The sequence below is a fragment of the Neoarius graeffei genome, chromosome 22, assembly GCF_027579695.1.
Source record: "Neoarius graeffei isolate fNeoGra1 chromosome 22, fNeoGra1.pri, whole genome shotgun sequence".
NCBI lineage: Eukaryota > Metazoa > Chordata > Actinopteri > Siluriformes > Ariidae > Neoarius > Neoarius graeffei.
The window spans coordinates 12,938,080-12,952,081 of NC_083590.1; the positions used below are offsets into that span (position 1 = coordinate 12,938,080).

The 14,002-nt window shown below is 46.2% G+C and overlaps 1 protein-coding gene across 1 annotated transcript in view; it reads left to right on the forward strand.

The window, feature by feature from the left end:
• The window catches only part of LOC132870649 (NACHT, LRR and PYD domains-containing protein 3-like), an 85,279-nt gene that overhangs the window by 49,959 nt on the left and 21,318 nt on the right, over positions 1-14,002 (forward strand). Inside the window, exon 12 of the mRNA XM_060904399.1 lies at positions 3,658-3,831. Within this exon, the coding sequence (XP_060760382.1) occupies positions 3,658-3,831 (174 nt within the window). The remainder of the gene's footprint in view (positions 1-3,657; positions 3,832-14,002) is intronic.

A 14,002-nucleotide genomic window follows, 5' to 3' on the forward strand; every position in this document is an offset into this window, starting at 1 on the left:
TGACTTGGACATGAACACTGGGGACTCGAGACTGGACTCGAGGTTTAGTGACTCGACTACAACATTGACTCAAAGTGCAGACCTTCAGCTTTATTTTGTCACAGAGAATTTGGGTCAGATGGACGTATGTGAGAAGCTGCAGCACAAAACGGGACTTGATCCAACTGCACTGTGCATAGGACATCACCTTGTCCTATGTACGTCTGTCACTCCGTCTTGTCTCGTGTTATTGTGATTCTCACTCTATCTTGTGTTGCACATAAACCCCCCATTTATGGATATCCATGTTTTCACTAAACTAGGTCGAATGGTTATGGTCAGATAACAATAGATGCTCTGAAGTGAAAGTGAAATGTAATATATTGAGCATAGTATTACACTTGTATCAATGTATTAAAAATAAAGTTGTCCTCCGATGGGGGGGGGGTGGCAGGTAAACAAACAAACAAAAAACCTTGATCCCACTGCAATGTGTCTGAAATCACTGTGAAATTTACTACAACACTGTAACTAATCACACAAACTGCACCTGAGACACAAACTAACTGCCCTCTGTGTGAGCTGCAGGTTTAAAGCAGCAGTGACATGGTGGAAATGATCTCAGGAATATAGAGTTTAAAAACTAAAATGAGACGTTAATGCCATAGAACTGATGCAGTGAAAAATAAATGAATAAAAAATAATAAAAGACTTTGAAATAAAAATTTAAAAAAGCAGAAAATAACTTCCAATAAATTGAAACCCACAACAATTCTTTTTAATTTTTCAAATAGAGATGCTGATGATAAATGTTAAAATGTTTTATACAGACCTGGCAACCTGTAACTGAATCAGTGCAGCCGTCTGTCATGACACAGCACTTTTTTTTTTTTAAACCTAGAGGTGGATGATATAACAAAAAAACTGACACATAAATATTTTGCACAGGACTGTGTTCCTCTGATAACAGAAACAAAGCTCCAGCTCTCTCTGCTCTGAATCTGTTCTGTTCTTTCAGGATTTATCGCTCATGTCACTCCTTGTTGAGTTTTTTTTATGCCCGAGTTGTTTGAACCCAGTCTGGGTTTTCTGTGTCGAATAAGGAAGCGGCTTCACCTGGAAGAAAATCAAGCACTTTCATGAAGGAGCTGACTCAGATGCAAGCAGAAAAAAAATAAAACGAGATTCTTAAGCAAACTCTTCCATCCTCACTCCCGACTTTCTGTTTTTTGTAAAATATATTTTAAATACAATCGTGAATTTCTCTGGAGTTTTCAGGCTGAGCTCCTCTCCTTGTATTCTTTAACCGCTCATTTCCTTGTTGTTCTTGAAGCATTTGCTTCTATTTGAGAACATTTTTGCTTGATAGTGGGGAGACGGTAATGCCTTTTATCTATTTCTCTGTTTGAAGAAGCAAAAACAGTGCAAAAATTAAACATGTTGAAGACAGATTAAGCCTTGCTTGCACGAAAAATGGTGTCTGTCTGACCCCAGCTGTAATTATCACGTGATGTCTATAAACAGTACACGTACCATACTACAACAGCAGGGGGATATAAAATAACTTGCAAAGCAGTAAATGAAACCGAGACTAAGAAAACAGCCAAGATATAATGGCGGATACATAGTGAGGGAGGCTTTTAGGAACTGAAATAAAAGATCAAAAAGCTTAATTTTAGTGGTGCTCGTTTGTAATCTATGCTCATTCCAACTTGCCTGGTCGGGCATGTCGGGGAAATATCCCACTTGCCCGAATGCATGTTTCACTTACCCCGGGCAATTGGGCAGTCCTTAATGTCAAGCCCTGTGGAGCTTGCAGTGGTGGAATAATTTGGCAATATTTTAGATAAATTGTAAATCTAAAGTTCTGTTTGATTATTTGCATTAATTTCTGAAATTTGTTTGATTGTACAGTGGTACTTGAAAGTTTGTGAACCTTTTAGAATTTTCTATATTTCTGCATAAATATGACCTAAAACATCAGATTTTCACACAAGTCCTAAAAGTAGATAAAGAAAACCCAGTTAAACAAATGAGACAAAAATATGATACTTGGTCATTTATTTATTGAGGAAAATGATCCAATATTACATATCTGTGAGTGGCAAAAGTATGCGAACCTCTAGGATTAGCAGCTAATTTGAAGGTGAAATTAGAGTCAGGTGTTTTCAATCAATGAGATGACAATCAGGTGTGAGTGGGCACCCTGTTTTATTTAAAGAACAGGGATCTATCAAAGTATATTCTTCACAACACATTTGTGGAAGTGTATCATGGCATGATCAAAGGAGATTTCTGAGGACCTCAGAAAAAGTGTTGTTGATGCTCATCAGGTTGGAAAAGGTTACAAAGACATCTCTAAAGAGTTTAGACTCCACTAATCCACAGTCAGACAGATTGTGTACAAATGGAGGAAATTCAAGACCATTGCTACCCTCCCCAGGAGTGGTCGACCAACAAAGATCACTCCAAGAGCAAAGCGTGTAATAGTCGGTGAGGTCACAAAGGACCCCAGGGTAACTTCTAAGCAACTGAAGGCCTCTCTCACATTGGCTAATGTTCATGAGTCCACCATCAGGAGAACACTGAACAACAATGGTGTGCATGGCAGGGTTGCAAGGAGAAAGCCACTGCTCTCCAAAAAGAACATTGCTGCTCATCTGCAGTTTGCTAAAGATCACATGGACAAGCAAAAAGGCTATTGGAAAAATGTTTTGTGGATGGATGAGACCAAAATAGAACTTTTTGGTTTAAATGAGAAGTGTTATGTTTGGAGAAAGGAAAACACTGCATTCCAGCATAAGAACCTTCTCCCATCTGTGAAACATGGTGGTGGTAGTATCATAGTTTGTGTCTGTTTTGCTGCATCTGGGCCAGGACGGCTTGCCATTATTGATGGAACAATGAATTCTAAATTATACCAGCGAATTCTAAAGGAAAATGTCAGGACATCTGTCCATGAACTGAATCTCAAGAGAAGGTGCGTCATGCAGTTAGACAACGACCCTAAGCACACAAGTTGTTCTACCAAAGAATGGTTAAAGAAGAATAAAGTTAATGTTTTGGAATGACCAAGTCAAAATCCTGACCTTAATCCAATCAAAATATTGTGGAAGGACCTGAAGCGAGCAGTTCATGTGAGGAAACCCACCAACATCCCAGAGTTGAAGCTGTTCTGTACGGAGGAACAGGCTAAAATTCCTCCAAGCCGGTGTGCAGGACTGATCAACAATTGCTAGAAACGTTTAGTTGCAGTTATTGCTGCACAAGGGGGTCACACCAGATACTGAAAGCAAAGATTCACATACTTTTGCCACTCACAGATATGTAATATTGGATCATTTTCCTCAATAAATAAATGACCAAGTATAATATTTTTGTCTCATTTGTTTAACTGGGTTCTCTTTATCTACTTTTAGGACTTGTGGGAAAATCTGATGTTTTAGGTCATATTTATGCAGAAATATAAAACATTGTAAAGGGTTCACAAACTTTCAAGCACCACTATAACTCATGAGATGTAACTTCCTGATTCTGCTCACAGGTTAGCTACATCCTTGACACAAAATGGTGAAAGAAATACCAAATCCATGGGGGGGACACATTCATTTTAAGACACACAAAGCAAATCTTGATGTTCATAAACTGAGGCAGTGAAGTGTCATTGTGTCTCTGCAGGTTGTATAAGTGTGGTGTCTCAGATGAAGGCTGTGCTGCTCTGAGTTCAGCTCTGAGATCAAATCCCTCACACCTGAGAGAACTGGATCTGTCTAATAATAATCTGGGAGACTTAGGAGTGAAGCATCTCTGTGGTGTACTGGAGAATCCTCACTGTAAACTGGAGACACTAAGGTAAGATCATCTCTCTGAGAGTCACAATAACTCACTGTAGCAAGACTCTGTGTGGGTGGAGCACAGAAGCATGGCAGGCGGTTGTTGGAGACTTAATTATTTGCTTTATTGCTGCTTTTCAGCACACAACTCAGACTCTCTTCTCACAGACACACATGTACACACACAAGCCCTCGGCGCCGACCTCCCCTTCTCACTCTCCTTTTATAGGGCGCGGTCACTGGAGGAAACACACAAACACAAGTTAATTGACAACAGGTGTAGTAACATGACCACTCACCTTCCCTGACTCCGCCCTCCATTCACAGACCGACACTCAGCCACGCCCCTGCTGCCACATACCCCCACCATCCGACTCAGACTGGGGAGCCATCCGGCCTGAAGCTGACTTCTTCCCCCCCAGCTGATCTGCATGTTGGCATCCTTCATGCGGTGGATCCACTGGAGGGGCGCGTGGTCCGAACAGAGGGTGAAAGGGCGCCCCAGCAGGTAGTACCGGAGGGCGAGGACCGCCCACTTGATGGCTAGGCACTCTTTTTCAATCGTGCTGTACCTGCCTTCCCGCATCGACAGCTTCCAGCTAATGTACAGCACGGGATGCTCCTCCACCTCCTGGGACAGAACGACCCCCAGCCCTCTGTCCGATGCATCGGTCTGCAAAATAAAGGGGAGAGAAAAGTCAGGGGAGTGTAACAGTGGCCCCCCACACAATGCAGCCTTTACCTTTAGAGAAAGCCCGTTGGCATTGCTCCATCCACTGGACCGGATCTGGTGCTCCCTTTTTAGTGAGATCAGTCAGCGGGCTGGTATGAACCTCCGATAGTAGCCAGCTAGCCCCAGGAACTCATGGATTAAAGCAAAAAAAAATCATCTGACTGAAAAAAAAAGCTCCATGTCGTTGGCCCCTACCACGTCACCGATGCGTCAAATTTTAAACGCCGTGTTGTCCATTATCCCCTCAGCCCCTACTTATAGTATATTTACATAATTTTAACAATGACTAAAGCTAAGGCAAGACTTGACCATTGTCATTACTGGCTATTCATGATGAACCATCAAGTTTTCAGCACAAAGTGCAAATTTATTTCAATAATACTTTAGTAATGCACAGCAGTGGTTAAGAGAAAAGTGCAAGTGCAGTCGAACTTGAACCATGCTTTCAAAAGGGTGGAACAGAAAGAAAAATAAGAAAATCTGTTGAAATAAAGCCAGGAAACAAGAAAAGTAAAGTGAAAGTTCACTTTTTCTGCTTCTTCGCAGTGAAGCCAAAGGCATCTAGTTTGGCAATACCTGATGCCTGTTTTTGTTTCTTTTTCCTTGGCACAGCAGCAGGAGCTTGCCATTATCGCCCATTTCATTTCACCAAGCCCATCTCCACTTATTCTTTACCGTTTTGTCAATGTCTGACAAATCTGTGCCTTCATTTAAAAGAAGCGCGTCCATGCTGGCAAAACCGAAAGTAATTTGACGCGCTCTAGTGATGGAAATCGAAGGGCCTATGTCAGGTGAAATATGGCCTTATACGCAGTACTCGAGTTGAGGGGGGGATGTGGGGGGAGGCATCCCCCTTCTGAAATAAAAATCTCAAATCATCCCCCTTATAAAACAGCCATCCCCCCATCACATCCCTTGGGCCATTTTACCAATTAATGTGGAAATTAGCCTACTATTATTTTAACAAATATTACTACCATTTCAATATTAGAGGCTTTGCGCAGTGATAGCCTACATGTAGCCGGATAAAAAAGACGCATATTTATTTATTCGGTTGCACCTCTCATTCACACCTATACGGAGGTTTCAGTCACTGAAAACAGCTACTTTTGCAAACTCTGGGCAGAGTGGAGATTTCTGAAAACTCCATCTTCAGACACGCGTGTAAATCAGGAAAACGAAGCAACAGTGGGCGAGAGGGCGCGCACGAATATAATGAGTCATAGGTGTGAATCTTTCACCGAATGCCAATTGTCCCGGTTCTTCATGAAATCGCACACGCACAAATTCATTAGGTTAACTTTCAAATAACTGTTCTTGTGCACTTGTGACACCGGAGCCACTTTCCTGAATTTTGAGCTTCGGAGTATTGGCTTCTTTATCTATTTAATCAATGAATTTATTTGTCACATACATTAAATTACTAATGTAAACCATTAGTAGCCTATTTAAGCAATAGCTGTTTTCTCCACTGTTTTCCGACCTTTTGTGCTTAGTGAATGAGACACTTCATTACACTCCACTGACTGACTTCCAATTCCGGACTTTTTTGAAAATGTAAAATATAGGCCTACGAGATGGTTTTTTTGGCACTTAATTCGCGTTGGTCCTTCACTATTAATTTTTGAGACTGACGAGGCACTAAATACTGTGGAATTATTTTCTCCTTACTATGAAGTTTGGCATCTTAAACAAGTGTCGGGAAATCTTGCAGCCCAACTCTGCAGCCTCCAATGCAGGCCCAGCACCAGGAACAGTTTACTAAGGGGGCAATTAGAAATCGCAAGGGGGCAAATATTTTTCATATAGTGTGTAGTAGTGATGGCGGTCTGACAACGTGTTTCAAACAATTAACTGCGCCAACCACAAAACCACGGCCCCGAAGGTTGCTTTAGTACGGGAAAATCATGTGACATATTACCAGGGCAGTTGCGCTTTATCAACACCCGTGCCCACCTGTTAACCCTCCCCTGCAATTTTCTCACAGACACGCGTTACAACCGGAAAGATGCCAAACATAAAACAACACACACAAACCTACAGGCAAGTCTCATCCCATCTCATTATCTCTAGCCGCTTTATCCTTCTACAGGGTCGCAGGCAAGCTGGAGCCTATCCCAGCTGACTACGGGCGAAAGGCGGGGTACACCCTGGACAAGTCGCCAGGTCATCACAGGGCTGACACATAGACACAGACAACCATTCACACTCACATTCACACCTACGGTCAATTTAGAGTCACCAGTTAACCTAACCTGCATGTCTTTGGACTGTGGGGGAAACCGGAGCACCCGGAGGAAACCCACGCGGACACGGGGAGAACATGCAAACTCCACACAGAAAGACCCTCGCCGGCCCCGGGGCTCGAACCCAGGACCTTCTTGCTGTGAGGCGACAGCGCTAACCACTACACCACCGTGCCGCCCACAGGCAAGTCCTTTAAATTTAAAATGCATACAAATAGCTCCGCGGCATGAAAACAAAACGTCAATGCAAGTCTAAGGTACTTGGCTCGGCGGCCAAAATCATAATTTAAAAAAATCAACAGACCCCGCGGCTGCACCAGTAATAGCCTTCCTGACTCGCACCGAGTCAACGCTAACCACTTAATCCGCGATCCCAGTTTAGGCGTGTAGGGGACAAAACACTCTGAAGTGATGAATTTTCACCCCCGCTGCATGGGGGGTGACGTCAACGACACATATTCTTACGCTATTTGTGCACAAAGCGGACCATATATGAACACATACACCAGCATAAATGGAGATAAACTTAGCCTACAAAGAAAGAAAATAGATTCACAATATTGTGATCGAATTCGTTTAATTCGGTGGGGGAAAGACTACTCCCGTAAACTGACTGCATATTACAGGATATTGCAGAGACAGTGCACTTAAGTGTACATGTAAAACCCCCGCCCGCACGACCCCTCCCCTTGTCCTTATCACAGGTCTGTGTGTGCGCGGCTGTGTCAGCATTTCACACATACACCCACAATAACTAGTAGTCCCCAGTAGTTAGGATTGATACATGTCTATAACAACCAATCAGACTTGTTCTACCGTGCCAGTTTTAGTAGTGATTTATGTGAAATGTATTTTTGTGCAATGCGCAACCACTTAATATTTCGTATTTGAAAATGCAAATTATTAATACATCTATAATACATTATATTTTCATAAGAAAACAATTAAGTGATTTAAGTCTCCGTTGAGGGGGCGGGGCTGTAGCCACGAGGGGGCAACGCCCCCCACGGCACCGGGTCCGCTCCAATGTTTAAGCGAACTGCTGAAACCATAATGTTTAAAGATTAAATCGTAGGCTAATCAAACCAAAGAAAAACACAGCCTTCCCAGAACATTGTCTGCCGAAGCTTGTTTAACCTACAAAAGGCTTAATAGCATAGATCTTGCTGCGGCTTCAACAGGGCTGTTTGATTTTTCACCTGATCGCCTTTCAATAGGCAAATATTATTATTACTACTACTACTACAATAGGCCTAGTATTAGTAGTAGGCAAGTAGTTGAGAGGCTGGGACCTCCCCTGGCCGAGTTACGAGCATGCAAAGTCGGGCTGGAGCCGCCGATAGAAACGAAACTCAAGCCGAGCACCGCGGCTCGCTGCCTACGCCGAGCCTCCCTGGGACTAGACAGTAGCGGAGGCTGTATTTATTTATTTAGGCCTATCTAGCGCAACTACTTATTCCTTTACATATATTCAAACATAGCACAAGAAAGGGTTCAACAACAGACAATCACAGCAGCTTGGTGAAGTTCTAAATCACATCGGTGTCAGACCTATGGGCCTACCCCCCTTTTTTCCTCAGATCTGCATCACTCTCATTATTGACCTTTAGCGCTCCCAATTGACGGAAATCTGTTGTAGCGATGGAAAACTTTAATCCATGGGAACTGTCTCGCCTCCTTTTTGGTCTTGGGCCTCAGGCAGGCCCCAATCGCTGCCATCTTATTAATTTGGGGACGCATCTGCCCATGGCCCAAGTGGAAACCCAGATACCGTACTTCCACCCGCCCAATCGCACATTTCTTTGGGTTGGCTGTGAGACCCACCTGCCATTACAGTCATTACTGTAGATAATAATGTCATCTAGATATGCGGTTGCGTAGGTGGCGTGGGGGCGGAGGACCCTGTCCATAAGCCGCTGGAACATAGCGGGTGCCCCAAACAGCCCAAAAGGAAGTGTGACAAATTGATGCAAGCCAAACGGTGTGGAAAAGGCTGTTTTCTCTTGGAACAGAGGAGTCAAGGGGATCTGCCAATATCCCTTCATTAAATCCAGTGTCGAATAAAAATGAGCAGCGCCTAATCGATCGAGCAACTCATCAATGTGAGGCATTGAGTATGCGTCAAATTTAGACACCGCGTTGACTTTCCTATAGTCCACACAGAACCAGACCGACCCATCGGTCTTGGGGACCAGGACCACTGGGCTGCTCCAGTTGCTGTGGGACTCCTCGATTATGCCTATTTCGAACATGGCTTCAAGTTCATCCCAGACCACCTTTTTTTTGTGTTCGGGCAGAAGGTAAGGGCGGCTGCGCACTACCACCCCTGGGGGCATCTCAATGTGGTGTTCTATGAGGTGGGTGCAGCCGGGCAGGGGTGAAAACACGTCGGAAAATTCTTCCTGCAACTGGGCTACCTCCGTGAGCTGGGTCGGGGAGAGGTAGTCTCCACAGGGGACCGGAGCAGTGGGCAATGTCAATTTTCTTTTTTGTACCTCCGGCCCCAGCTCCGCCTTCTCTGGAATTACTGACAGCAACGCCACGGGGACCTCTTCATTCCAACATTTTCATAGATTGAGGTGGTAAACTTGCAATGCCCCACCCCTGTCCGTTCACCTCACCTCATAGTCGACGTCCCCGACTCGCTGTGTGACCTCGAAGGGCCCTTGCCACTTGGTGACCAATTTGGAGCTTGACGTGGGCAGTAATACGAGTACTTTGTCTCCTGGTGTGAACTCCCTAAGGCGCGTGTCCCTGTTGTACAGTTGGGCTTGACGTTCTTGCACCTGCCGCAAATTCTCCTGGGTTAAGTGCGTGAGTGTGTGGAGTTTGGCACGCAGGTCGAGAACGTATTGAATTTTGTTCTTACTAGGTGAAGGTCCCTCCTCCCAATTTTCACGTAGCATGTCCAAAATGCCACGCAGCTTACACCCATTCAAATGGTGAAAAACCTGTGGAGGCTTGCAGGACTTCTCGTACTGCAAATAACAGGGGCTCGATCCACTTATTCCAATTACGTGCATCTTCGCTTACGAACTTCCGAATTATATTTTTGAGAGTTCGATTGAACCGTTCTACTAAGCCATCTGTTTGTGGATGATAGACGCTGGTGTGGATAGGCTTAATCCCCAGTAACCCATACACCTCGTGCAGTGTGCGTGACATGAATGTAGTGCCTTGGTCTGTCAGGATTTCTTTCGGAATCCCGACCTGGGAGATAAAGCGGAAGAGTGCTTCTGCTTTACTGCATGCTGAGATATTGCGGAGAGGCACTGCTTCCGGATATCGCGTTGCATAGTCCACCAGAACTAAAATAAAGCGATATCCCCATGCTGACCGATCTAATGGCCCGAGGAGATCCATCTCAATTCTTTCAAATGGGGTCTCGATTAAGGGGAGAGGGCACAAAGGCACTTTTGGAGTGGCTGCGGGATTTACTAATTGGCATTCGCAGCACGCCACACAACACTGATGGACATCCCCGCGAGTCCCTGGCCAATAGAACCGGGCCATTATTCGGGCGAGTGTCTTATCCTACCCCAAGTGTCCGGCCATGGGATTAAAGTGAGCCACTTGGAATATGAATTCCCAGCGGCTCTTTGGAATTAACAGCTGTGTTACCTTTTCACCAGTTTGAGTGTCCTGTGTCACTCGGTATAGCCAATCCTTAATAATAGCAAAGTACGGGAAGGCTGGCATCGCATTTGGCTGGAGAATTTGACCATCGATTGCTCTCACCTGGTCAAATGCATGCCGCAGAGTCCCATCACGTGACTGCTCTAACGGGAACTCCCCAAGGGAATCCCCGAGAGAGGGAGGAGGGGCGGGGCGCTCCTCACTCCATGTATCGCCCTGACACGGTGCTGACGTAGACGGCTCTGTGACAGTTTCTCCCGCCAATGCTACTCCGGGGCTTTCCCTAGCTGAATTATGGCAGGACCCACTCTTCACCATGTGCATCGTTAATTCCTTAAACCCCGGCCAATCAGTCCCCAAAATTAGCAAGTGGGTGAGACGAGGGTTAACCGCCTAGCCTGGCAAGCCAGACTAAATGTGCATATTTAGTCTGGTCTCGGTCGTAGACATTTCCAAAGGGTGTGGGTAGGAACAACCCGTTGTCTTTCAAACTGTCTCTGTGCGTATAGGCCAACGCTCTGACCAATCAGCGCAACAGTGACTGTGACGTAGTCAGAGCAACAGAAAGCAGCTAAACTAGCTTCTAAGTGCTATTTCCAAATCACCCGGACAATACATTCAATATCACAAAGCAATTGCGTTAATGTAAACTTGCATCTTTCGCCCATAGGCTTCAGATAGTTAACATTAAAAGGCCGTAAACTGAGGAGGATAAATAAGGGAGCAGTCCCGACATTCGGCCTGTTGTACTGGCAATAGCTAAGGGCCAAGCGTAACTGTTACCAAGCATCGCCGTCATCTTTTAGGAATATACTTTACACACACTTTACTATTGCGTAGTTAAGAGTATGCCTCTTACCATTTGTAAATGAGGTGAACCTCATTCACCCCGACTCCAAGGACGTTGTCTTGAAACACTTTGGTCCCCAACATGTCGTGCCAATTCTTTTGTAAAAGCCATGCCTCCGGACTGCCGAACACCAACTGGCACTTGCCCCTTCGGATCCTCGCTGGTTCATTGACGCCCAATTGCATGGCCGTGAGTCCGAAATTGTTTGCCTCCTTCACCTGGTCCTCCATTAGGGCTACCAAGGGCGAGACAATTACCACCATAGGGTTTTCACTTAGCCCCATCCTTTTGGCTACCAGGGGAGCCAGCTGGTAGATCAGACTTTTGCCATAGCCGGTCGGCAAAACAGCGAAAACGTCCTTCTTGAAAAGGAATGAGCGGAGAGCCTCTTCCTGCTCATGTTTCAATGAAAACTCCAAGTCTAATTCTTCTAAAACTGATTCCAAAGGGGAGTCAAATGAGCGCTGTTCAATAGCCGTAGCCAACTTTCCTGTTGTGCTTTCTCCAGTGTCGCGCAGCCTTGTCGTCACTCCTGCAAAAGCCCACCCAAAGAATCCAAACAAAAACCTTGCGTTGTGATTGGCAGGCACAATTTGATGCCTGGGGTGTGTTGTTGATATGGTCCGAGGCTAGACCCACTCGTAGGCAAACATATTTTTGGCCGCTAGGCGGGTGGGTCTAGTTTACTAGACTATTAACCACCGCCTTTACACTATGTTTTTCCCCTCGAAATAGAATGTGGACAGACACTAAAGGGTAGTTGTGAACATCCCTGTGCACACACGACATCTTCACCATTCGTGCTCTCCCCAATGCCTCACCTTGCACCAGGCTTTGGTGGATTGAGGTCTGGTTACAGCTGGAATCCACCAAAGCCTGATACGTATCCCCTTGGACACTTACCGGTATTCGATATGCTCTGGCCCGATCGAGGGTGGTTTCTGGCATGTTTGGGACCCAGACCACCACGCTCACCTCCATCGTGGAGCACTGATGTTGGAGATGTCCGGGCTCCCCACAGGGCCAGTACACCAGCCCAGGCTCTCCCTCTGCACTGGTGTTATGGACATCACTCACCTGAGGGGGAGGAGACACAGACAAGGAAGGGGGAAATGGGAGGACACCACGGGTGCGCCGGGCCGGCTGGGGGGGAGCCGGGCCCCGCAGTGAGGGAATGGGGCGAGGATGGGAAGCAGAGAGAGAAGAGAGAGGAGAAGAGGAGACATGACACGCCATCCTGCTGTTGGAACGGCCGCCATGTGGTCCTCTGCCAGCTTGATTGCCTGGTCCAGCGACGCCTGGCGATGACACTGAACCCACTTCGCCGTTCCTTCCGGAAGTACCGTGGCGAATTGCTCCAGTGTCACCAGGTTGATCACTCCCTCGGTGTCGCAGTCATCTGCCCTCAGCCACTGCTGGCTGGGGTCCTGGAGTTGCTGCCCGAACCCGAACGGCCAGCCAACCTCTTCCAAGGGCAGCGAGTGGAAGCGCTGCCGTTGTTGCTCTGGGGAGCGGCCAACACGCTGGAGGATGGCTCTTCGAAGGTCCACATACACAAGCTGGCTGTCGGCGGGGAGCTGCAGCGTGGCCAGTTTCGCCTCGCCCATCAGCAGGGGGAGGAGGCGCGCTGTGCGCTGGTCCACCGGCCAACCCCACGCCTCTGCTGCCTGCTCGAAGAGCACGAGGAAGGCTTCTGGGTCATTGTGCAGACCCATCTTCATTAGGATGAGGTGGGGAGCGTCCGCCCCGGTGGCGATCGTGGGCCCCGCCGACGCGAGCAGGTGCCGGAACGCCTGGCGGTCCTCCTGTTGGGCCAGCACCAAGGCTTCGAACCGTTGTTCTTGCTCCTTTGAGGGCTACCAGCGCTTGGTGCTGGTTCTGCTGGGCTGTGGCGAGGGCACGGATCAGGTCCTTAAACGGCGAGGACTCCATGGGGCTGTTCCCTTCTGCACTGTTCCCGGGTTTCAGCACCACTGTAGCGAGACTCTGATGTGAGTGGAGCACAGAAGCACGGCAGGGGGTTGTTAGAGACTTAATTATTTGCTTTATTGCTGCTTTTCAGCACACAACTCAGACTCTCTTCTCACAGACACACACAGGCTACTAGCAAGCCCTCGGCGCCGACCTCCCCTTCTCACGCTCCTTTTATAGAGCGTGGTCACTGGAGGAGACACACAAACACACGTTAATTGACCACAGGTGTAGTGACATGACCACTCGCCTTCCCTGACTCCGCCCTCCATTCACAGACCTCCGCTTGGCCACGCCCCCGCTGCCACTCTCACTAAAGCAGCAGTTAATAGTTGTATGCAGTGTTGTTTATCAGTTAAAATTTTCTATTAAAGTAAAACATGCAGAACAAATATACAGTGCCTTGCAAAAGTATTCATACCCCTTGAACTTTTTCACATTTTTCCACCTTACAACCACGAACTTAAAAGTTTTTTATTGAGATTTTATGTGATAGACCAACATAGAGTAGCACATAATTGTGAAGTAAAATGAAAATGATAAATGGTCTTCAAAATTTTAAACAAATAAAAATCTGAAAAATGTGGTGTGCATTAGTATTCAGCCCCCTGTACTCTGATACCTTTAAATACAATCCAGTGCAATCAATTGCCTTCAGAAGTCATCTAATTAGTTAATAGAGTCCTACTGTGTGTAATTTACTCTCAGCATAAATACACTTGTTCTGTGAAGGCCTCAGTGGTTTGTTAGAGAA